Below are 23,064 nucleotides of genomic sequence, written 5' to 3'. Positions count from 1 at the left end.
AAATGGGAAAAAGTGATAAAAATAAGCATATGTACAAGGATATATACAGAAATGTACGAGATTATGGACATATATACAAGGACACATATGTAAATTGCATAACAGGAAATGGGGTGTCACAGTGGTGGTCCAAGCAGTTAAGGGAAGGTACGCATGTGTGTCTATAAGCCTAACCTATACGTAGATTGGCAGCCTGTCTCGCGATCTCCTCATTCTCATTCAGTCCCTTGTGTATGGTTTCAAAAGTATGTATCCATTTGCATTCTCGGTAGTTCAAATTGTGCGACATCTGTCCAACCCTGGGGTTGGTGTGTACCTTTTCAATGACCCACCACTTAAGTTCTTCGAAAGAGAGTCCAAACTTGGCGAAATGCTCTACCAGTGGTGCCCCCTGTGTATTGTATCTAATTTTGCTGCAGTGTTGCAGGATCCGACACTTAACTTTTTGGGTTGTCTGACCTATGTATAGGAAGTCGCACGGGCACTGAATGGCATATATAACACTGGATGATTTTCAGTTGGTGTGTTCCTTAAGAATATGTGTGTGCGCGTTATGTGTGAACTGTTTGATTTCCTTGGTTAGTTCACAAGCTTTGCAGCTCCCACATTTAAAATGACCTCTGATGGGAAGGATGTTCCAGAAATGGGACTGACCACTTGGCTTAGTGGTTGGCAGGAGTCATTTCACTAAGGCGTTTCTGAAGCTCTTTCCTTTACGGAAGGCATGTAGTGGGGGTTCTTTCATGTTCAGATCGTCCGCAACCATATGCCAGTGACTGTTGATAGTTTTTTTGATGGAGTTACTCTTGGTACAGAATGTGGTGACACACGTGAGTCTTTCTTGTGTGTTCAGGGCCTTCTCCTTGGGTTTCAAAAGGAATTCCCTGTGGTTATAATACGCTTGCTTGTGAGCTTTTTTGAGAATCCTGATGGGATAGCCTCTGTCCCTGAGTCTATTGAGAAGGTCATTGGATTCTGAGAAATAATCTTCTCTTTTAGAGCAGTTGCGTCTTGCTCTCAAAAATTGGCCATATGGTAGATTGTCTCTTAAGCTACGTGGGTGATGGCTAGAGTAGCTTAATAATGTGTTCCTCTCGCTTGCCTTTCTGTAGAGTGTGGTATGGAGTCTTTCATCCTCCACCTTGATGGTAATATCAAGGAAGTTTATTTCTTTGTTACTATGTTCCAGGGAAAATTGGATGTCAGTGGATTGGCCGTTAAGCCAGGAGCGAAAGTTGTCGAGTTGTAGTGTGCTACCCTTCCAGATTAAAAGCACATCATCGATGTATCTCCGCCGCAGAACGATGTTGTCTCCGTGTGGGTTCTGCGTGTTCAGAACAACCTGTTGCTTGTAGGCGTCCATGAAAATGATGGCCAAATTGGGGGCAAAGCTTGCCCCCATGGCTACGCCTTTGGTTTGGTAGTAGTATTAATTCTGGAACATGAAGAAGTTTTTACTCATGGCAATGTCTAGGAGGGAGAGAATAAATTCATTCAGGATTTTGGTAGGTCTGGGTCTATTTTCCAAAACTCCCCTGTGGATTTTAGGCAGGGTGTATATGGTCAGCATACGTGGATGATTGTTGTTCAGATAGTCATACTCGTGTTTACTTAGGAATCCCTCCGTCAGACCCTCCCCTGTGATGTTTTTAATGAGTTGTGCAACAATGGGGCTAGGTATAATTTTCCTTTACTTCTAATTGGGTTATGATTTCTTATATGTAGTATGTGGTGTTCTGTACCACTATGGCACCCCCTTGTCCGCCGGTTTAATAACGATTTCAGTGTTATTTTTGAGGGAAAATAGAGCTGAGCGTTCTTTTTTGGATGTGTTGAAGCTGACATATTCCTTCTGGTCTAATGATTGCATCACATCTCTCATCCCAATTTGCTCATAAGCCATGATTTTGTGTGACATCATGTGTGATGGTGGGTTAAACTTGGAAGGGGGTCTAAGGCCGGTACTGGTAAATTTAGGACTGAAGGGTATCTTGGTGAAGTAATATTTTAATCTCACCTTTCTGAAAAATTGGTGGAGTTCTAGCTTGAGATTGAAGCTATCAGGAAGGTTGGTTGGAACGAAAGACAGTCCCTTTTGGAGCAAATCCAATTCGTCACTACTTAGTGTGTGTTGGGAAATGTTGACTATGGGGTTTTGTTTCACCAACAATAGTGTTGTCGGCGTGTCCGAATGCCTCCGTGTATCTCTGGAGGGAAGTGTACCTGTTTCTTTGTCTTGCCCCTGCCCCTGTTCCATGTGGATTCGTTCATGCCCCTGGGGTGGGCCCATGGTCTGCCCCTGCCCCTGTAATCTGACCATTGGGCTCCCTCTAAAAAAGTAGGCTGTTGTTTGTTGTGTTCGTGGGGGAAGGGTCATGTGCTGGTCCCTGGTATGTCGTTCTCACTGTCAGAACTGTTGCTGAATGAGGAGTACAAGAAGGTGTTGTATCTTATGTAACCCCTCGTCCCCTACTAATGTATCTCCCTTGTGTGTCTTGTTTGTGATATCCTTCCTGGAGGTATGGGTAGGTCACTTTTGTATCGTACTGTTGTATATCGCGTGCTTGTTTGTCTAATTTGGTAGATTGTGTAAAGGTCTCAAAATCTTTTAATGTTCTATCTAGTCTTTCCAATGCCTCTTTAGCTTTCGTAAGGGCCTTGTCATCAAAAATCTCCTTTCTAAGTTCCGCTATTTCTTTCATAAGACGTTTGATTTCCTCAAGGGCCGTCTCCACTCCAAGCACCTTCCAGTGCCTGGAGCAGTTGTTGGAGATGAAGCTAAAGTTTTCTTTGAATTTAGGATTGTCTATAAAGATTGCAGGTTCATTACGAACCTGCAATCCTATAGGGATGACGTTTGCTTGAAGGTATTTGGTTAAGCCGTGCCCATGTAGTCTAGTGCGGATACGTTTTTTCTCAAGTCTTTCTAGTTTATTGATCTTTTCATTGAGTGTCACATCTAGTCCATAGGTGGCTGTGTCAATGAAACTGCCAAAAACTACATCCTAAAGCTTTCATAGCCCTGTATTACTACAGCTACAACACTCCACTGAATGTGCAACAAACATTCATATTCACAGAAACAGATCATGTCCGCGACACAGAGGCTCGAACACTGATTTCCAACACCAGTGTATCTGAATGACCACATACGTATATATATTAACTCCCGTTCATGTTCCAAAAACTACATCCTAAAGCTTTCATAACCCTGTATTACTACAGCTACAACACTCCACTGAATGTACAACAAACATTAATATTCACAGAAATATATCATGTCCGCCATCTTTTATGTGTGCAAATATGGATGAATATAGGGTCAGTGATACCCCGAACCTTCCATGTTGGCCATGGTGTGGTACTTTACATATATAATGACACATTTGCCTTTAAGACCCGGATGACGTCAGCACTACAACACGGACTACCGAATCACTTGATTTCTCATATAGCTCACAACGGAACCACGCCCATAGCTCCGGAGTCATCGTTCACAGCCTCGCTCAGCACTGCCAAACGTCAGTCCAGCCCACTTCGCTTACGCTTCTAGGAAACCACAACAAATTTAACAACACTTTCCTAACGCTAAAGCGACGATAATTTTAATGCTGTCCTTGTAAATATGCCCCAATATCACGAGAAATACAGCAAAAATTAATGTCCGCAAGTGAAAACCTTGTTAATATAAGACTGTGCACTTACATATCAATTTACCTCGCATATTAAACATGTTTAAGTCTACTTCAGAACACATGTTAGGATCCGACATAAACCGCAATTAGCGAGAGTTTTCATATCGGTCCTCAAATCCAGGGCCGCCTTGTAAATACAACGTTGTTGTCATACCTCCCTCTTCCTTTTTATATTCTCATAGAAACACCTACCTTCACACTGAGAACACCTACATTGCAACTCATTGGAGATACAAGGAAACCCCTTAGCAAACCGGCTGCTAATATGCATTAACGCATCTTTGCGTCACCTAGTAAATAGGGCGATATCATTTTCACCGCATTTTGGGCTTTTTTTTAAAATTGCGGCAAAATGGCACTTGTTAATATGCCCTCAAGTTTGCTGTGACACAGCGAGAACCTCGATTCCCACCCTGCCATAGAAAACAGCAGTGTCCCGCTCCTGTGGGGTGGTGTTCCCCAAGGCTTTCCACTGCTCCAGAATGGAGTCCACGCGGCCCCCCTCCCAAAATATAAAAAGCCCCGGAGGGTGGCAACCCCCGGGACTTAGACGGACCTTTCGGCTCCCTCACCCAGTTATTTTGTAGCTACAGGGCCCCACTGGACCCCCATCAAATGTAATATTTTAGACCTCGAGATTTGACCATCCCAGGTAGCTAATTTTTAAACAAGCATAGGAGCCCGCGCTTCGTTTTTATTTTCTTTACGGGGGATTCATACACCCAGCACACATTTCTCAGTTTTTTCCAAAAAAAACAAAACATTTTTTTGCGGACCCTAGGGATCCCTGTGGGACCCCCTGAGCAGGTCTAGAGGGTCAACATATTTCTTACCTGCCCCCTTTATACATTTTGAACACTTGTTCCACTAATTTTTAGACCCTCGCTTCTACCGAGGCACAAAATGGCGGCCAACACTTCCTGGTTTCGAATATTGACAACCACTTGACAGCCAATTAGCATTCAGAGCGTGATCGGGACGGTGCGCTTACTGTGCGCGCAAGATACACGCATCCACCGAGGCCATAAATATATATGTACTTTTACTTGTAATTTTCTCAGAAACTACTGAACGTATTTACACCATTTAAGCAAAAGGCACGAGTCTGAACGGAGGACTACCTCTTTGCCAAATTTAGTATAATTCCGTTTAACCGTTCGGGCTGTAGCCGCAATGAACGGTTCCTTTGGAAAATTGCATGGGGAAAACACATTTTGGGACCTCCCTTTTTTCTTTGCCCCGCTTCAAAAGCAATATTTTAGACCACTGGATTGGTCCCTCCCAGGTAGCTAATTTTTAAACAAGCGCTTTGTTTTTATTTTTTTTACGGAGGATCCATGCACCCAGCACACATTTGTCCGTTTAAAAAAAAAATGTATCTTTTTTGGGCGCTAGGAGTTCTTGTGGGACCTCCTAAACAGGTCTAGACGGTCAAATATTTCTTACCTGCCCCCTTTATACGTTTTAAACACTTGTTCCACTAATTTTGAGATTCTCGCTTCTACCTCTACCGAGACCCAAAATGGCTGCCAACACTTCCTGGTTTCGAATGTTGACAACTACTTGACAGCCAATCAGCACTCTGCGCGTGAATGGGACGGTGCGCTTATAATCTGCGCACCCACCGAGGCCATAGATATATATGTACTTTTAATTGTCATTTTCACAGGAACTACTGAACAGATTTACACCATATAAGCAAAAGGCACGATTCTGAACCAAGGACTACAACTTTGCCAAATTTGGTGTAATTCCATTCAGCCGTCCGGGCTGTAGCCGCGATGAACGATACATGTGGAAAATTGCATGGGGAAAACACGTTTTGGGACCCCCCTTTTTCTCAGCACTCACTTCACGAATCGCCCCAAGACTTTCAGGATAGGAGCGGATCGGACCGCCGCACCAGTTTTGAAAATTTCGTGAAGATTTGTCAAACGGCACCAAAGTTATTCCAAATAGAATGTTGCGGATTTCCTATGGAAAATAGGTCCTAACTATAACTACCTAGTGGCGGTGAGGAGGAAATAGGCATTTGCGGGAGGGCGGTGTAACCATATCGTCCTCGCTGCATTCAGAGCTTAAGCATACACGCTTTTAAACAAAAGCTGAACTCGAGATGTCGGAAGACGCAGTAAAGGGGCGGGAGGCGGCCTCGTTAATACTTTTCACCAACCTGCCGAAAATCCCTCAAAGGGGAGCTACTAACATAGCTGGCACATCGGGGGCAATGCAACTACACCCCCCATCGGATGAAACACAAATCAAGGCACTTATGAAACGCTTGGAGAAAGTTATGAAAATGAGGTCACCAAATGGTGGGAACACAAATCATTGACAATGTATATAGCAGAGGAACGTGTTCCACGAGGGTTACGTATTTTACTGGCACCCAATTATGAGAAACCCCACCCAGATATGCTGAAAAAATGGGGGAAAAGTCATTTGGAGGCCTCACGAAATCTAATACTTATTCTAATAGAGTATGCTGAGATAGACCGTGACATCTTGTTAAAAGAGCTAGCAACGATTAATGAGGAACTGCTCAAATTTGAACCGAATGATCTAATCACATCATTGAGAAAGGAAATCCAGGAGAGAGTCAATGTACATGAAGAGAAAATAAAGACTCGCAAAGCGTGGAAATTTGCACGTGATAAAGATGATTACGAGCATGGCAAAATGTACACGTTTGCACGTAAGTTTGAGGATGCGAAGCGCCTTAAAATTAATCAAAACAAGGCATTGCCACCAACCAATGGGGGAACATCCTCGAGCCAGACCAATACAAGAGAGCAACCAAGAGAGCACTCACCCAGTACAAGTGACTCCAATTCTAATTTGAGCAGTATATACAGTGACAATTCAACAACCGGCGAAGAGGGGGGTGAACCATCAATGGTACTTGATTTGGGCGAAGAAATGGATTTTTTAGTCAACGCCCGACTGCAAACTTTGCGCCCACGGAAGCAATTACAAAAACAGCAGAAAAAAGGGCCAGAATCAACCGCCGCAGGAAAGAGCGACGCAGAAAAAACCTATACAAGAAACAACAACAAAAAGAAAAAATTCTGGCACAAGAAGAAAAATCAAGTGGGAAAACAATAATTAATCTTTCATCCCAAACCTTGACAATAGCGGAACAGCAATTACTTAGTCTTGGTCTAACTTATTGTCCTCTCACGGACTTTAAATATTCGACTACAAGAATAGATATATTCCGCTACATCCGAAAATTGAAATTGTCCAAATTCTTTAAAATCAAGCAAAACCCAAGCACAATGGAATCAGACTCAGCAACATCATCTATTTCCAATCTCCAAGCTAGTGATGTGAGAGGTCTACTCACTCTTTGCCAGTTGGATCAAGGTACAAATGACACGGATGGCAACATGTCGACACAGGAAGAACTAAGGACTGCTGAAATCCCACAGATAGGAGCAGGATCAAGTCCGTTTAAACCATCATCTACATTCATGCCCATCATGCCAAAGGATGCAATTGACTCATTTCATGATGTGGTAGTCTCAGATCTTAAAAAGTTACACCACCAGGTCAAACATCGTGGCAGAATAAAGCAAGACAAAGAAAAACAATACTGGGACTTGGTATCTAGATTAAAAAATGACCACCGCAATATAGTCTGCAGCTCCGATAAAGGCGGCAATATTGTCATATGGCCGCAAGAACAATATATTGCTGAAGCTACCAAACAATTATCGGATCCGTCATGCTATACTAAAACGGATGTCAAACAGTACGACGTGGCAAGGGAAAAATTGAGAAAACTCCTCCTTCAGTACAAAAGGGAGGGTGTAATCTCCATTCAAGAGTTCAAATTCCTACATGTTGAATCGCCCATTATGGCGCGTTTTTATCTAATACCTAAAGTCCACAAGGAAGTAACACCTGTACCGGGACGGCCAATTATTTCAGCTATAGACAGTATGGGTGAACACCTTGCTCAGTATATAGACCACTTTTTGCAACCGTTGGTGGTCAAATTACCCACATACATTAAAGATACGGGACATTTCCTAAACAAAATCCACAATACCACCTGGACAGATGACTCCCTGCTAATTACGCTAGACATTGAGGCTCTGTATACGAGCATAGAACATCAGAAAGGTTTGAAGGCCCTGGAATTTTTTCTAGGTACAAGGCCGGTTGAATGCTACAACCATAGCAAAATGCTCATTACATTAACAGCATGGAGTCTCAATCATAATTTCTTTATGTTTGGCAAAGATATCTATCTGCAGCAGAGAGGGGTGGCAATGGGGGCCTGCTTTTCCCCGAGCTACGCGTGTCTTCACGTGGGGTTTTGGGAAAGGCAGGTCCTCATGGGAACACATCAAAAGATCTTTATGGAAAATGTCCAGATGTGGGTAAGGTTTATACATGATGTGTTTTTAATATGGAGAGGGGATGTATCTAGTGCGCTTGCTTTTATTGATCAACTCAATGACAATGATTATAACTTGAAATTCACTCACCACATCAGTGAACAATCAGTTGATTTTTTGGATGTGAAGGTTTACCACAAATCAGGCAAAATTGCGACTACCCTTCACAGAAAAGCCACGGCTGGCAATGCAACCTTGCACGCCAGCAGTGCTCACCCGCACCACACAATAGAAAACATCCCCTATGGAGAACTGCTCCGTCTTAAAAGAATTTGCAGCAGTGAGGATGAATTAGAGAGATGCACTACTGAAGCGTTGAGCAGATTCAAAAGGAGAGGGTATCATGTTGACACTCTGAAAAGGGCAGTTCAAAAAGTTAACAAAAAACCCAGGGACTGCCTTCTTCAGCAAAATAGCAAAAGTCTAACAACTGAAATAACCCCTGAAAAGTCTGAGTTAAGATTTATTACACCATACAGTTGCCAGAGTAGGAAAATTAGATCAATCCTTACTAAGAGCTGGCCAATCTTACAAACTGACAATATCATCTCACCTGAACTCCCTGACAATCCCAGAATCACTTTCAGGAGAGGGCCGACTCTTCGTAATCATGTCACCAATGCATTTCCTGAAATCCTTAAACAGAAAACCTGGTTCCCGCAGCATCAGGGCTTTTTTAAATGCTCCAGTTGCCAAGGCAAATACGATTGCAGAACGGAATTTGCTGTATATGTCCTGACGTGTACTTGCGGCCTGAGGTACGTTGGGAGTACTCGGCTTGCGGTGCACGTCAGGATTTTGCAGCATCTCCGAGCAATTGTGAATAACGACAATGCCTATCCGGTGGCGAGACATTTTAAAAATGTACATAGTAACAACTTGGAATGTCTCAGCTACTATGTTCTTACCTCTGTACCCCGTCCCCGTAGAGGAGGAGACAGAGATAAGTTACTTCGCCAACTGGAATCTAGAATGACACTAGAGCTCGACACTAAGGTCCCAAATGGTCTGAATACCACTGAGGACCTATATCATTTTCTATAAGTCACTATATCCTGTATATAGTAGCCTTGATGTGACATCTGGTTGTGATTTGCACTAATACATGTTTATTGGTTTATTAATTCAGTCCGCCTCTCATCTTATGTCAACATACTGATTTATTTAGTAAAATTAATTATTTCACACCCCCCTTTTCTGTTTATTAGTAATAACTTTTTCATTTCCCTCATTTTGCCCCATGTATATATTTCACGTTTTGAACTTTGAATTAAACCTACCATCATTCTGTTTTGTTGAGTTAGGTTATATATACAATTATTACATTCAAAATGAAACATTATTGAACGAATTCGTTCGTCTATGTTTCATTTGCATTATTTACTCACTAGATGTTGGGCACACAATCCAATTTTTTGGGAAGACGTACTATTAGACGTAGGAAATTTGTTTGGGAAATTAGGGGTTGCCATCGTATTTCAGATGCCCCCTCATTGAGTGCACCCAGGTGGGGTTGCCATCACCATATAAAGATGTCCCCACCAACATACAAACAGGGTAAAAATTGATTTTTTGTATATTTGTATAGTATTTATTGAGTATGAAATTGGTATCTACTGAATATAGTATCTTCAACATACGCATATATGATATATGATATATGATCTCTTGAACATATGTCCATAGTAAATAGACAGTAATAATATGTATATACATGAGTGACATTAATATTTATAATTATATTTATATATATGTGATGACTATATTTTGTGTTTATGCATTATTTAGAGTATGTTCAGTATGTGACGATAACACAGTCTGTATATCACGTAATCAATTCATTTATCAAATATATGTACAGATGAAGATCACTATCATTCTTGCCCTTGTAATATTTGTAAATATGTGTCACCAAGCATTTATGCGGACAGATTTTTGCCACAAATTTACATGAATTTATTCAGTTATTTATTTGTGTCAGGGAAGCTTAAGTCACGTTATTATTATGTGTCTTTTTTTCCCCTTATCCCGAACTCATACCATTATATACGTAATGAAAGTATGTTTTCAGTGTTTATAGGTGTCACATGGTATGCACAAGCAGTTTAAAAGTTCAGGTGTGAGGGGTTTATAATTGACTGTGATCAAGGGCATCCGCCCGAAACGCGTCAGTTTTCACGCTTTTGTTAAGCGCTGCTTAATAAATAATCTTTGCCTGATACTGGAATCGTGGAGTCTTCTGTTCTTCCTGGGGACCCGGAACGGCAGTGTGGCTTCTTCTTGTTTTTGAGATATATATATATATACAATCTTAATGCCCCAATTAAACCAACTTTTGAACACCGAAATTGTGGGAAATAGATGAAAGGATAGGGCTCCTCCACAGCTGTGTAAGTACATGAATCGATAGAAGAGAATATCGGGTCCAAATTTCCCCCCAAATTCAGGAGGCATCCCAAATTATCTTAAAACTGTACCCTCTTGAAATAGTTCGGATCAGTGCATCTACTAAGGGAGAACCTGAAATCCGGCCCCAGTGGCCTTTGATACCCCTGAGCAAAACAATCATGGCCATGATGAGTGAGAATGTTCTTGATGTGAGAGCCAAAACCGCACAGAAGTACAACTTAATTCCCAGAAGAGACAGACTGCCTTGGTTGAGTGGGAGTTTTAAAAGATGAATAGACCTTCTGACCCTCTGATACCATCAGATTTAGCTGCCAATCACCCCTCAAGATGTCTAAAAGAGATCCAGAACCCTTAAGGGGATTGCCCAAAAAAGATAAAGAAATATGGGTAAATTGTTCTATTTGACAATATTACATCGTCCAATGATACTGATTGGATGAGGTTCCATGACCGCATCAGCCCGATTGCAAACTTTAAGAGGGGTTCCTAATTTAAGAAAACAATACAATCAGTGTTGGCACAAAGCTTGTCCCCAAGGCAGGTGGCAGCAGTGATTGTCCCTAGAACTGGAGAATCTGGTTGAAAATTCAGTATGATTTGTGTTTTGGGCAAGTTAAGCTTGTAGCCCAAGACGGCCCAAACCTCTCAGCCTCAACTGCAATTTGTTCTCTAGCAGACAGGGGATCAGTAGAGTAAATTGCAACATCATCCGTGTATGAGTTTATTTTGAGTTTGGTGCCATTAAAAACAACAGGTGAAATGTGGGTGGTTAATGCTGAAACGTTGACTAATAGGAGTTAATATAGAGTGCAAATAATAAAGGGTATAACGGACAGCCTTGGCGGGTGCCACGGTAGATAATGAATGAGGGACAACTGTGCCCATCCAGAACAAGCCTGGCCATCAGAGCTCGATACAAAGACCTAACAAGAATGGCAAATCGACTACCACAGCCATATCCAGACAAAGCAGACCAGAGAAACAACCATGAAACTCTGTCAAGAGCCTACGTGGCGTCCAAAATAACCATTCCCAGCCTACTGCCGGTATTCATAGCCACATCAAAAATGGCGACTGCCAAATTAGTATGGCTTGTAGTAACCCAACCAGGAACAAATTCATGCTGTTGTGGTGACACTAAATACTGATGAGCTGCTAAAAAGTTGGCAAACATTTTAGCATAAGAGTTGATTTACGAGATAGGCCGTTATGACCCTCTCTCCTCTGGTGGCTTCTCTTTCTTAAGAAACACAATAATGTTAGTAAGGTTCCATGAAGCAGGAGTTTCAGAACCTTTTTGCGATACTTAAAGCCAGGTTTAAAAATAGGGAAAGCAAAACTTGACTAAACGTCTTATAAAATTCCAGCGGAATGGCATCCTCCCCAGCTGCCTTCCCTGAAAGCAATGACCTTCTAGCCCCTTTAATCTCCTGAAGGGATATATCCCTCTCTAATGCCACAGTCTGTGATGGGCTAACTTGTGTGCATTCAATGCAGGTGTTGCATATCATGTATGGAGGGATTGCCACTTTTTACAGTGTTTTGTAATTATAATCTACTCCATGATCATTGCACATATTCATAGCAGTAAGAAATACAGGCACTGCATCCAAATCTATGTGTTTTCATTTCCTTTTTGGGCACTTATAAGTACACTTTGCAGTTATAACTGCAGGCATGTCGTCCAGGGATAAATTTATATTTTCTAGGCGATGATTTTGTAAGTTATGGTAGTATTCCTTGCTATGCTTTTGGTAAGTTTAATGCAACTGGAAAAAATGCCTAAAAAGAATGCCTTTATTCTGGTTGGCAGGGAGTATGAAATCCAAAGGCTGGATTTGGGTCCTGGCATCCACCTCAATGTCTCAGTTTATGGTACATTCTAGTCCAGTTGAACCAGTACCTGTTCATCATCTTGACTTCAGATGGTTGCTATGTTACACCCTCCTGTTGTTCCTGCCTCAAACACCAGTAGCGAGAAGAAACTGCCTTGGCCAGGTGGGCTAGACAAAGGTCAGCATTAGCTGACTGACAAAGACAAGCAGAAAAGCTTGATTTTGTGTTAGTCTGTATCACCCGTTCCTGAGCCCAGGGGATCTTTAGGGATGAGCACAATTAAGACCAGAGCAGTTGTGCTGATCTTGCAACTGATGTAACCATCACCATGTATGTTGAAGTTCCTCAGGTATCACAGTTTGAAGGTGTGGTGATATTGTCACCACAAACATGTGTGCCTCTTGTTCAAAATGGTTGACCATGCAGATGTGGGAGCCCTGCCATTGTAAAATTGTGACCATAACATGCCATGCCATCTGGAAGCTTAAAACTAAACAATGTTGACATATTTGGATGCCAACCGCAAACCGACATTCTATTTCCGCAGACCCATTTGCACTTTGACCTATGCTGAACCTATCTGTAGTCTCTAGTGGTTACCTGAACTGTGTCTGAAACCTCCTCTTACTCAGATTACCAGAACTGAGCTCAGCCCCGGTACACCACACACCCTGTTGAATAGACACCTGGGGAATTTGGCGGACGGGATACTTCGGTCACAAGTGTATTATAGCAAATGGCACTAAAACGAAGCAGATGGGATGTCTGCTATGTTTTGACACAGTATTGTGCTTTCCAAACTCTAAATAAGGACCTAAGTCTTTTGACAAAAGGGTGTATGGTATAGAGGTTGTGTGGTGTACAGTTTCACTTTAACAACCAGATGAAACCCTATCTTTGGCTTGGCTTCTGCAGTTCTCTTTTGGCTGACAGGTTATTGGTTTTGTGCCCAGACTCTGCACTATCTGCTTAGACCCACTGACCTTTCCTTCATGAATTCTGATTGACAGGAGGGACAAGGACTAATAGGGGCTGAAATGTAGCTCTGAAAATGCTTTGTCACTGTTTACTGACCGGAGAGTAACAGATATTTAGCTATAGCAGTCTAAATGGACTGCAGGCTTGTCTGAAAACCAGCAACTGCATTGAGTGACACTGGCAAAAGAGATAAGTATGCATCCCTTAACCGTGCACAGTAAGGAGAATTTTGTCTGTTGCACTAAACTTGTCATGCATGAATATGTTTGGGTATTCCATACAGTAGTGCATGCAAGTATCCTTTTTTTTTTTTTTATCTCCCGCGAAGTGAAGTGATCCTGAAGGCTATATTCTAGCCTGACTCACTTGGACTCCCCCGTAGTAGATGCGATATATGGCTCTCTTGCCTAATTTAAAGCTAGTTGCAGTTGCTGGTGTTTGTTTTTCTCTATCCGACACTGTTTTGCCCAAAATCCTAGCACTTCTCCCCTGAAAAAGGTTTAAAGCATGCCCCAAGCTGAGAAATCGGTGGCCGTATTGACATTCAGCTCTAACAATGCCTAAGGGGCCTGCTGCATTTGTTTAACCCACTGACTATTAACTGATAAGGACTTATCAAAAACCCATCTGGATTTCTTGTGCTAGTGGTCTGATAAATGAAGATTTACTGTAATTACTGTAATTATCGAATTATCTGAAAATGGATTGGCTCTTAATTCTGATTGGTCTCTATGGAGAATGTGTGAAATTCTATACGAGATGATGCGTTAAATCCTTTTGAGTGACCAGTATATAGCCTGTTCTCTGAGTGATCACTACGCCAAGGATCCACCAATGCAAAATCTTGCATCAATAAATGAAGAAGCATAATCGATTTTGGTTTGTTCTGAAGTTAATTGGTACGAGATGAGTCTAATGTTGTGTTGAGGAGTATACTAAAACCATCCCCCTATTACCAGAGGGTCCAACTACCCTTTTGTAATATTACATAAAGTTTCAAGAGACTGAGGTGAATCCTCAATAGGACCAGAATAGCTCAGCAAGTTGATCAGCTGACTCAAAATCTTCAAATCCACCTGGCTCCCGGCTCTTTATAAGCCTTCAGCACTTTGAATGGCAGTTACTTAGTGAATAAAATAGCCACCCCCCCTAATTGTTGCATAAGAAGAGGCTTAGAATGCATTCTGGATATACGCAGGGACTATCAATGGGAGGGATCCGTTTTTTAGGTGTCTCTTGAAACAGAATAATATTCGCCTGCAGTGCTCTAAACCAGGCTAGCATTGTCCCAAATGTAAGTCTTTTATTGAGACTATTAGATTTGCATGAAATAATTCTCAGCCGTCTATAGGCCATAACTCACAATGAACATAACCTATTCTTCCTTTTTTATCCCTGACAAAATCTGCTAATAGCTCTGCTAGATCCTTTGTGTTAGCTCTACACCTCCACACTCACACCCCAAAACCCTCTTCCCACCCCCTTCCTCTTCCCCCCCCCCCTTAGGGCAGTATACCCTGGAGAGGCTTACCCGCCTCTGGCTCTCATAGGCTGCCTTTGCCCTCTCTTGCCCTCCCTTCCTCCCCCCTTTGCAGAGTGTCTTGGTATGGCACCCAGAAACCATCCTCCGGTGGTAACCGCCGCCCTATAATAAGTCAGCCGTCAGCAGAGGGTTCATTAGAAACTCTTGCTTGTGCAACTCTATCTTATTAATCAATACAATGCAAACATGAGTCCACAGCCATTCTGTTCACTTTGATCTCTCCTTTCTGTGCAGCTGCTGCAGAAGTGTATTAGCGTGGTCCACTGACCCCAGTACATGAAATTGTTCTTCAAGGAGAAATTTCAATTTAGAGTGTTGCACCAAGGCAGCTTGGATACCTTGTTTATTAAAAATGTCAAGTATGGTTTTAAATTCTCACTGCTGATGGGCTGCCACCCCAGACCTATCTGAAAAAATATTGAGTCAAAACTTGTCAAGCGTCTTGAATCCTTTCGACTTGATGGACTCCGATAAAAAAAATTTATTTCATGGGAAAATCCCCAAAGTTAACCAGGGATGTATAAGGATATTTGGCATTTGAAAACTGAGAGGAGGAGACTCGATGAGCCCGCATAATGGAAAAACCCTTCATCTTGGCTTGCCTATCTGGAAGAGCATATTGGCGAATCAAATCCGAAATACATTTTGGATCTTGACCTGTTTCTTGCCCTTCTGGAATCCTTATAAAATGTAGATTTGAGCACCAGGATTCCTTTGCCATCTTATCAAGCTTCATCTGAATCTCCAAAATCTCATGTTTATGTTTAGCTACAAAAGTCTCTGATTATTTTTTTAAAAATCTTTCTAGTCAAAGATAATTGTTCTGCCTGATTTAATCTTCAATTCAGTTGGATCAAGTTATCATTAATTTTACTCCGCTGCATCTGCACTTCTCTTTGGGTCTTATTTTGAGCACTATTCATCTCCCTTAATTCTCAAAAGATCCCCGCCCCCAGTTGAATAATGTTTACTGGCACTTCTGGGAGCTCTCTAACTGGAACAGAACCTAGTATGCCAAATGGTAGAGAGTTCTCTCTAACTTGTGTTAACTGACAGGTTTGAGATTCTTGGATCTCCAGAGCATTTTGTGTATCAGACCCCTCCTGAGTTCCTGGAAATGCCTGTGTAGCGTTAGGGTCTGAGAGTATCAACTCCTTTGTTTTTTCCTCTGCCTCCATTGACTATGGATGAACATTACCCCACCCACCCCCATGATGATTTCGAAGCTTTGGTACCAAATAGGGGTATGGGGGGGTTTCACAGGAATTTGCGATCTCCTGTGCTGGAACTGAATTTATGATAAGTATAGCATCTTGTTATGCCAAAGGGCTCCCTCCTACAGCTGAAATCATTCCCTTAGGTGGCATTACGTCAGGGGAAGGTGGGGGCTGTTCAAAAGTAGTCAAGACACTGGCTGAGTCTTATTAAAAACATCCTTAGTGCCTTAGGCACACAGTGCTTGAAGAGACAACCTTTCTGAAGCGCCTGCATTTATAATCACCACCCCCCTTTTTGAATCGTTTTGGCCACCACAAGTGTGGAAGGGTATGCTCAGAGGTGAGTCCCTTGCTCACTGCACCATCAGGATTCAAGCAAGCCGGGCCGAAGACGGCTGTAATGCCAGAAACCGGTCCCCGGAAGCTTGTTTCCTTTCCAGTAAAGAATTGGCTTGGTAGTTTGGTCTGCCCTGTTCCCATGATGCACTGGGCCAGGGACAGACTAATTTGCATGTAGCCAGGTTCTGAACTGGGATGGTGCAGTGAGCTAAAAAACGGTGATGGATGAAGCCCTGATCTTTTGACTGGGTAGGAGTGTTCTGCTTAATTCAGATACTCTGTCCATCACCACCCCCCTTTTTGAATCGTTTTGGCCACCACAAGTGTGGAAGGGTATGCTCAGATGTGAGTCCCTTGCTCACTGCACCATCAGGATTCAAGCAAGCCGGGCCGAAGACGGCTGTAATGCCAGAAACCGGTCCCCGGAAGCTTGTTTCCTTTCCAGTAAAGAATTGACTTGGTAGTTTGGTCTGCCCTGTTCCCATGATGCACTGGGCCAGGGACAGACTAATTTGCATGTAGCCAGGTTCTGAACTGGGATGGTGCAGTGAGCTAAAAAACGGTGATGGATCAAGCCCTAATCTTTTGACTGGGTAGGAGTGTTCTGCTTAATTCAGATACTCTGTCCATCACCACCCCCCTTTTTGAATCGTTTTGGCCACCACAAGTGTGGAAGGGTATGCTCAGATGTGAGTCCCTTGCTCACTGCACCATCAGGATTCAAGCAAGCCGGGCCGAAGACGGCTGTAATGCCAGAAACCGGTCCCCGGAAGCTTGTTTCCTTTCAAGTAAAGAATTGGCTTGGTAGTTTGGTCTGCCCTGTTCCCATGATGCACTGGGCCAGGGACAGACTAATTTGCATGTAGCCAGGTTCTGAACTGGGATGGTGCAGTGAGCTAAAAAACTGTGATGGATCAAGCCCTGATCTTTTGACTGGGTAGGAGTGTTCTGCTTAATTCAGATACTCTGTCCATCACCACCCCCCTTTTTTAATCGTTTTGGCCACCACAAGTGTGGAAGGGTATGCTCAGATGTGAGTCCCTTGCTCACTGCACCATCAGTATTCAAGCAAGCCGGGCCGAAGACGGCTGTAATGCCAGAAACCGGTCCCCGGAAGCTTGTTTCCTTTCCAGTAAAGAATTGGCTTGGTAGTTTGGTCTGCCCTGTTCCCATGATGCACTGGGCCAGGGACAGACTAATTTGCATGTAGCCAGGTTCTGAACTGGGATGGTGCAGTGAGCTAAAAAACGGTGATGGATCAAGCCCTGATCTTTTGACTGGGTAGGAGTGTTCTGCTTAATTCAGCTACTCTGTCCATCACCACCCCCCTTTTTTAATTGCATTTATAATCGGACTGCTGTCTCCCATTCCACCTGGTTCTGAATAAAACCATTGTGTATGCCCTCCAGATCCATGTTTTAGAGTCTCCTACAATCAACTGGTTGTGACGGGCTATTGAAATGCTTGCCGATTTAGTTGATTTTGTGGGGGTTTGCACTCTCCCCACTGCCTCCCGTATTGTATGCCGCTTCAATAGCCCAAACATACAGGGAGGGAGTGTCGTCTATAGCTCTGTTGGAGGGGCAAGAGTTCACCTTCCTTTAAATGCCGTTGACCAATTTCACTTGTCGTCTTTATGCTCTCTTATTCTTCCTGAAAAGTGTGACAAACCCACTTAATCACCTTACGCTTTGCTGCAAGATGAGTTGCCGGGAAATTTGCTGAAAGCAGCTCGAAGTTATGTCTATGTCATGGCTAGGCGCAGAAGAGCCCAAGGGTCGCAAACGCACCTAGGTAGGCTATTTTCTGTGGTCACTAAGGCTCTCACTGCCCTTCAGGGGACATATAATGTAACTCTCCAAGGTTGCGGTGTCTTGTTGCTAAGAGGATATGAGGGAAGATCACACCGCACCACAGGAGTGCTGAGTCTCCCCTAGCCACACAGTAGGCTCCCCACCTCCTGAGGGCATGTTGGATAAGGCAGCCAATGCCTTTACCACAAACTGAAGACCAAGACAGTGTCGGAGTGCATGAATCTTCGCATAGCACTCACCTCCACTATCAGAAGCTTTTAGAACTGGGGGTCTCTGGTTGGCAGAGGTAGGTACCACTGTCCAAATAAGGACCCTTGCTTCTATTCAGGGTAAGAAGGATACACTCTTTAGATAACCCCTGCTCAACCCCTTGGTAGCTTGGCACGAGTAGTCAGGCTTATCAAAGGCAATGTGCAAAGTATTTGTACCGACACTCACAGTAACACAGTGAAAACACCACAAACTGACTCCACAACAGTTTAGAAAAATAAAGGTATTTAATCTAAACTACACAAGACCAAAACAACCAAAATCCAACATACACAAATTAAGAATATGGTTTCAAAAGTGTTCTTAAGGTTGCGTTAAAATAATCCACAGTTGCATCACGTTTTAGCCAACAGTACCTTTAAATGCGACAAAAGTTTCAAGTGAAAGCTGCAGCGTTGAAAAGCACTCCTGAGACCCTAGGGAGGCGATGTGACAACACCGCTGGATGCAGCGGGCGTGTTGCGATGACTCCGGTCTGTATAGGGAGGGATGTGATACCTTGTATGGATTCCGGTGCGCAGGTTTTGATGAAAGCGGCTCTCAAAAGCTACGATGCGACGATCTTCGGAACGGCGACAATCTCATGTGCGGCAGCGATGCGCAGCACAGCGTCGATCTTCTACTCTCGCGGCCCCTCGATGTGATGGCTCTACGACGACTCTCGCAGCAACGTGATGCGGTCCAAAAGCAGGCGGTGTGACGATCTCACCCAGTGACGACAGGCTCTGCAATGATTTTCGCAGTGATTGTACTTTTCCCGCACCGGAGCTATGCGTTCCGCAAGCGAAGGATGTGTCGGTTCTTGCAGCGGCAACAGGCGCTGCAATAATCTCCATCTTCGCAGCAGCGGGAATTTCCACGCACTGACGGAGATGCGCTCTGCAAGCAAGCGATGCGTGAAACTTTGCAGAAAGTCTTTAGTATCTTGATTTCCAGCTTCCCAAGCACAGGTACAACTTCCAGAGGCACCACAACTGGCCCAAGCACTCTGGGAAGGTCAGAACGTTCTCAGTAGAGTTCAGGGAAGCTGGGGGTGAAGTTCTTTTGTTCCTGGGACTTCTTAACAGGGAGCCAGCTCTTCTCAGTCCCTTGGAGATTCCTTCAAGCAAGGGGACACAGCACAAAGCAAAGTCCTTCCCCTCTCCTTGACAGCAAAGCAACTGCAGGTCAGTCCACAAGCACACAGCAGGACAGTCTTCCTTCTTCAGTCTTCCAGCTTTCTCCTTGGCAGAGGTTCCTTCTTGATTCCAGGATGATCTAATTTTCTGTAGTCTGGGGTCCTGTACTTATACCCCTAAAAGTCTTTGTTCCCTTTGTGCAGGAGGGCTCTGAGCCCGGTCTGAACCAGTTCTGGGTGTTCCTTGAGCAGTTTGTTTTCCTGGTCTCTCCTTTCCTATCAGAGAGAGGGGCAGGGTCGTCAGCCGCCCCGCAGGAGGTGGAGCCAGCATTGTGGAACACAGGCACAGCCCATTCAGGCCCAGGTGCTACCCCCTCCCACCACTCTAGATGCAGATGGAGCTATTCAGCCCAGGGATGGCCCACTCAACCTCTGGGAGCCACCCGGCCACCGTCACTCACAAACAAGACAGTCAATTCACAAACAGGCCAAGGCACACAGAAAGGTCAGACAAGAGAGCAGCCACTTTCTAAAAGTGCTGTTCTCAAACACAGGATTTAAAAACCACCTTTCCTAAAAGATGTGTTATTAAATTCTGAGTTCAGGGATACCAGACCTTTATGTCCTATCTTGCTCCTATGGGAAGATATGCAGGTACCCACTGTAGCCAGCATTCCCCATGATAGCCTATGGGCAAGATAGCCTTACAATAGTGATAAACTAAAATGGCTGTAATTCACTACCAGAGCATGTCATCTGCACTAGTACATGCTCTATCTTTCACATACACTGCACCCTGCCCAAGGGGGTACCTTGGGCCATCCATAGGGGTGACTAATGTGTACAGAAAGGGAAGGGTTAGGCCTAGTCAGTGGGGACACTGACCAGGTTGACATGGCAGTTCACAGACTGTACACAGGCACTGCGGTGGCAGGCCTGAGACACCATTTTAGGGCTACTCATGTGGGTGGCACAATCAGTGCTGCAGGCCCACTAGTAGCATTTGTATCACAAGCCCTGGCAAACTCAGTGCACTTCACTAGGGACTTCTTGGGGATACAAATATGCCAATCATGGATAACCAATTACAATAACAATTTACACAGGGAGCACTTGCACTGTGACACTGATCAGCAGTGGCAAAGTGCCCAAAGCATCTAAACCAGCAAAAATGAAATCCAGCACAGCATCAAAAATACAGGAGGTAGAGGCAAAAAGACAGGGGAAACCACGCCAAAGATGCCAGGTCTAACAGATGCAATCAGACACCATCCATCACAGCTGTGGTGGCCCCTGGAGGCAGTTCCTTAGACGCGGAGCATGACTCGAGTTCTACACGCCCTCAAACTGAGACAAAGTTATCCACATGCACGTAATCCTTGCGGGGCTTCACATATGCACAGTATTCAAAACAGTGACATGTAGAGAATTTGCATGATCTTCAATGCAATACAATGTTTTGTGTTCATTCTCCATAAAATAATGTATGTGGGCATTCCCAGGAGTTTCTAGATACTTACTGGCACTCAATAAACCACTGGCGGATTTGGTCTTTCATTTGCTCCTTCATGTCTGGCCCCTCCACCTCCATCAGTCTGTCCTTGACGGTAACAAGGGCCTCCTGGTACTCCTCCTCGTATGCATCCCGCTTGGCCCTCCGTAGGTCCTCAATTAGCTCAGAGCGAAAGATAGTAGGTGATCGGTCCACTACCTGAGGGTCTTGGGACTAAGGAATTGAACAATCATTATGGTATGCCAAAACTACAATGCTGTGAGATGTAACAATTCACTCATAAATGTCACATACAAATGTAAAATGTCTACATAAATAATGCAAATGTGCATATGAAAGGTAAAAACATACAATGGAATTAACATTTAATATAAGATGTTTTCAAGGGGTGACTAAGATATGAGGATTTTACTCTGGGTCCAGGAGCAGCTGGTGATTACTGGGCACTATTGGTTTCATTTTGTTTCAGCAGGGTAGACTATCTACAATGATATCATGTGATGTTTGCAGAAGCAGAATATTCCTTAGCAGCAGACTGACCAGTTAAGACTTCTGGCCACAATGCAATTTAAGATGCTACTCAAAGCTTACTTTTGATTTCACCAAAGAAAAAAAAAAGTGAACGAGTGTACTGTAAGGTAAGGACAAGTGATTGTTGATGCAGACAATTTTAGGACGCATCATGACATTATCTGGTGTCCTACCAGTAAGAAAATGAGTTTGGTTAGCTTGTAAAATGCATCTGTTGTGTGAAGCAACACCAAATAACCCTTATAATGTGTGCAAAAAACTGCTGTACGTCAGAGCTCTCAGTTCATGAATCCTAGTCACAGAACTAGAAACCACAGCTGATGGGCTTAGTCTAACCATGCTGCATGCTGTAACTGCAGGGATCCATGGGATGGCTAAAGGTGATAGTGCATTGCCTACACGTCAGGCTCTACACCTATGGTAGCATTTGCCTCATGTTTTGGTTTCAAAAAGGGGATTCCATTTTCTATTTTTTATACATCTCTTGCATGTGTGTATTTAACGACAAACAAGGGAGAGTGAATGGTGCATTTTCCTTGTTTTAAATATGTTCTGAGATCACACACATATGTGGGGGCATTCAGTGTTTATGAATATTAATGAAGATTCCTTGACAGAGAATAGTTATTTCTCCAGTGGGGGGGGGGTATATCCCTGATATTTCAACCTAAATTATGAATCAGGACTGCTGCTTGATCTCCAAAACATTTGTTTCAGGTAATCTCTTGATGGGGGCTGAGAAGTTGAGTCCAATGACACCCCATGTCCATCCTGGCCTTCGCCACAATTTTAGAATAATTGTTTGATCATTGATTGATGAAGAGGAACACTTCTGCTTGAATGTTTATAGTGTGCCCCAACTGCACCGCCCCCCCCCACCCCCACCCAAATGTCTCACCTGCCAATCTTGGGTAGGTGGATCTCAGATAAGGCAGGGATAATTGGGAAGAGGTAAGTCCAGTGGTATCCTAGGATTTTCCTGACAATCGCCACCATTTTGCAATAATTCTAAGCCCATGAAGTTCAGAAATGAAACACCTGTCAAAGACCTGCATAAATGATTGCACGTTGGTTCCACTCTTCACATCCACAACCTCCTCTTAATTTCCATCTTTCTTCTTACTCCAAGATCCCTACTGGGGATGAATGGGAGAGGATGGCGCCTTGTGTGGTTTTCTCAGTCCACCAACATTTCAGTACAGTTGCTTGTTAATCAATGTGGAGAGGGGAACCCCACTATACATCCACTTAAATGAAACACAGTGCTTTTACTTTAACTGTCAAAGTTATTACTTCAGGGGGAATGCAAGGCAAGCAGTTGGTAACTTTCTGTACTTGGAATGCAGAAAGCAAGGGCAACGGTGTGAGGTAGAGCTGAACTCTGCAAAAAATAGCC

The 23,064-nt window shown here is 43.5% G+C and overlaps 1 protein-coding gene across 3 annotated transcripts in view; it reads right to left on the bottom strand.

The window, feature by feature from the left end:
• LOC144768886 (dynein regulatory complex protein 11-like) overlaps window positions 1-23,064 on the bottom strand; it is a 743,718-nt gene that overhangs the window by 577,733 nt on the left and 142,921 nt on the right. For all 3 annotated transcript variants that reach the window (XM_078652900.1, XM_078652898.1, XM_078652899.1), the window contains exon 6: window positions 21,145-21,350. In XM_078652900.1, the coding sequence (XP_078509026.1) occupies window positions 21,145-21,350 (206 nt within the window). The remainder of the gene's footprint in view (window positions 1-21,144; window positions 21,351-23,064) is intronic.

This window comes from Lissotriton helveticus, chromosome 7 (assembly GCF_964261635.1).
Source record: "Lissotriton helveticus chromosome 7, aLisHel1.1, whole genome shotgun sequence".
Classification (NCBI taxonomy): Eukaryota; Metazoa; Chordata; class Amphibia; order Caudata; family Salamandridae; genus Lissotriton; species Lissotriton helveticus.
The sequence above is the reverse complement of the archived record's forward strand: the minus strand, read 5'-3'. Positions and strand labels throughout refer to the sequence as shown.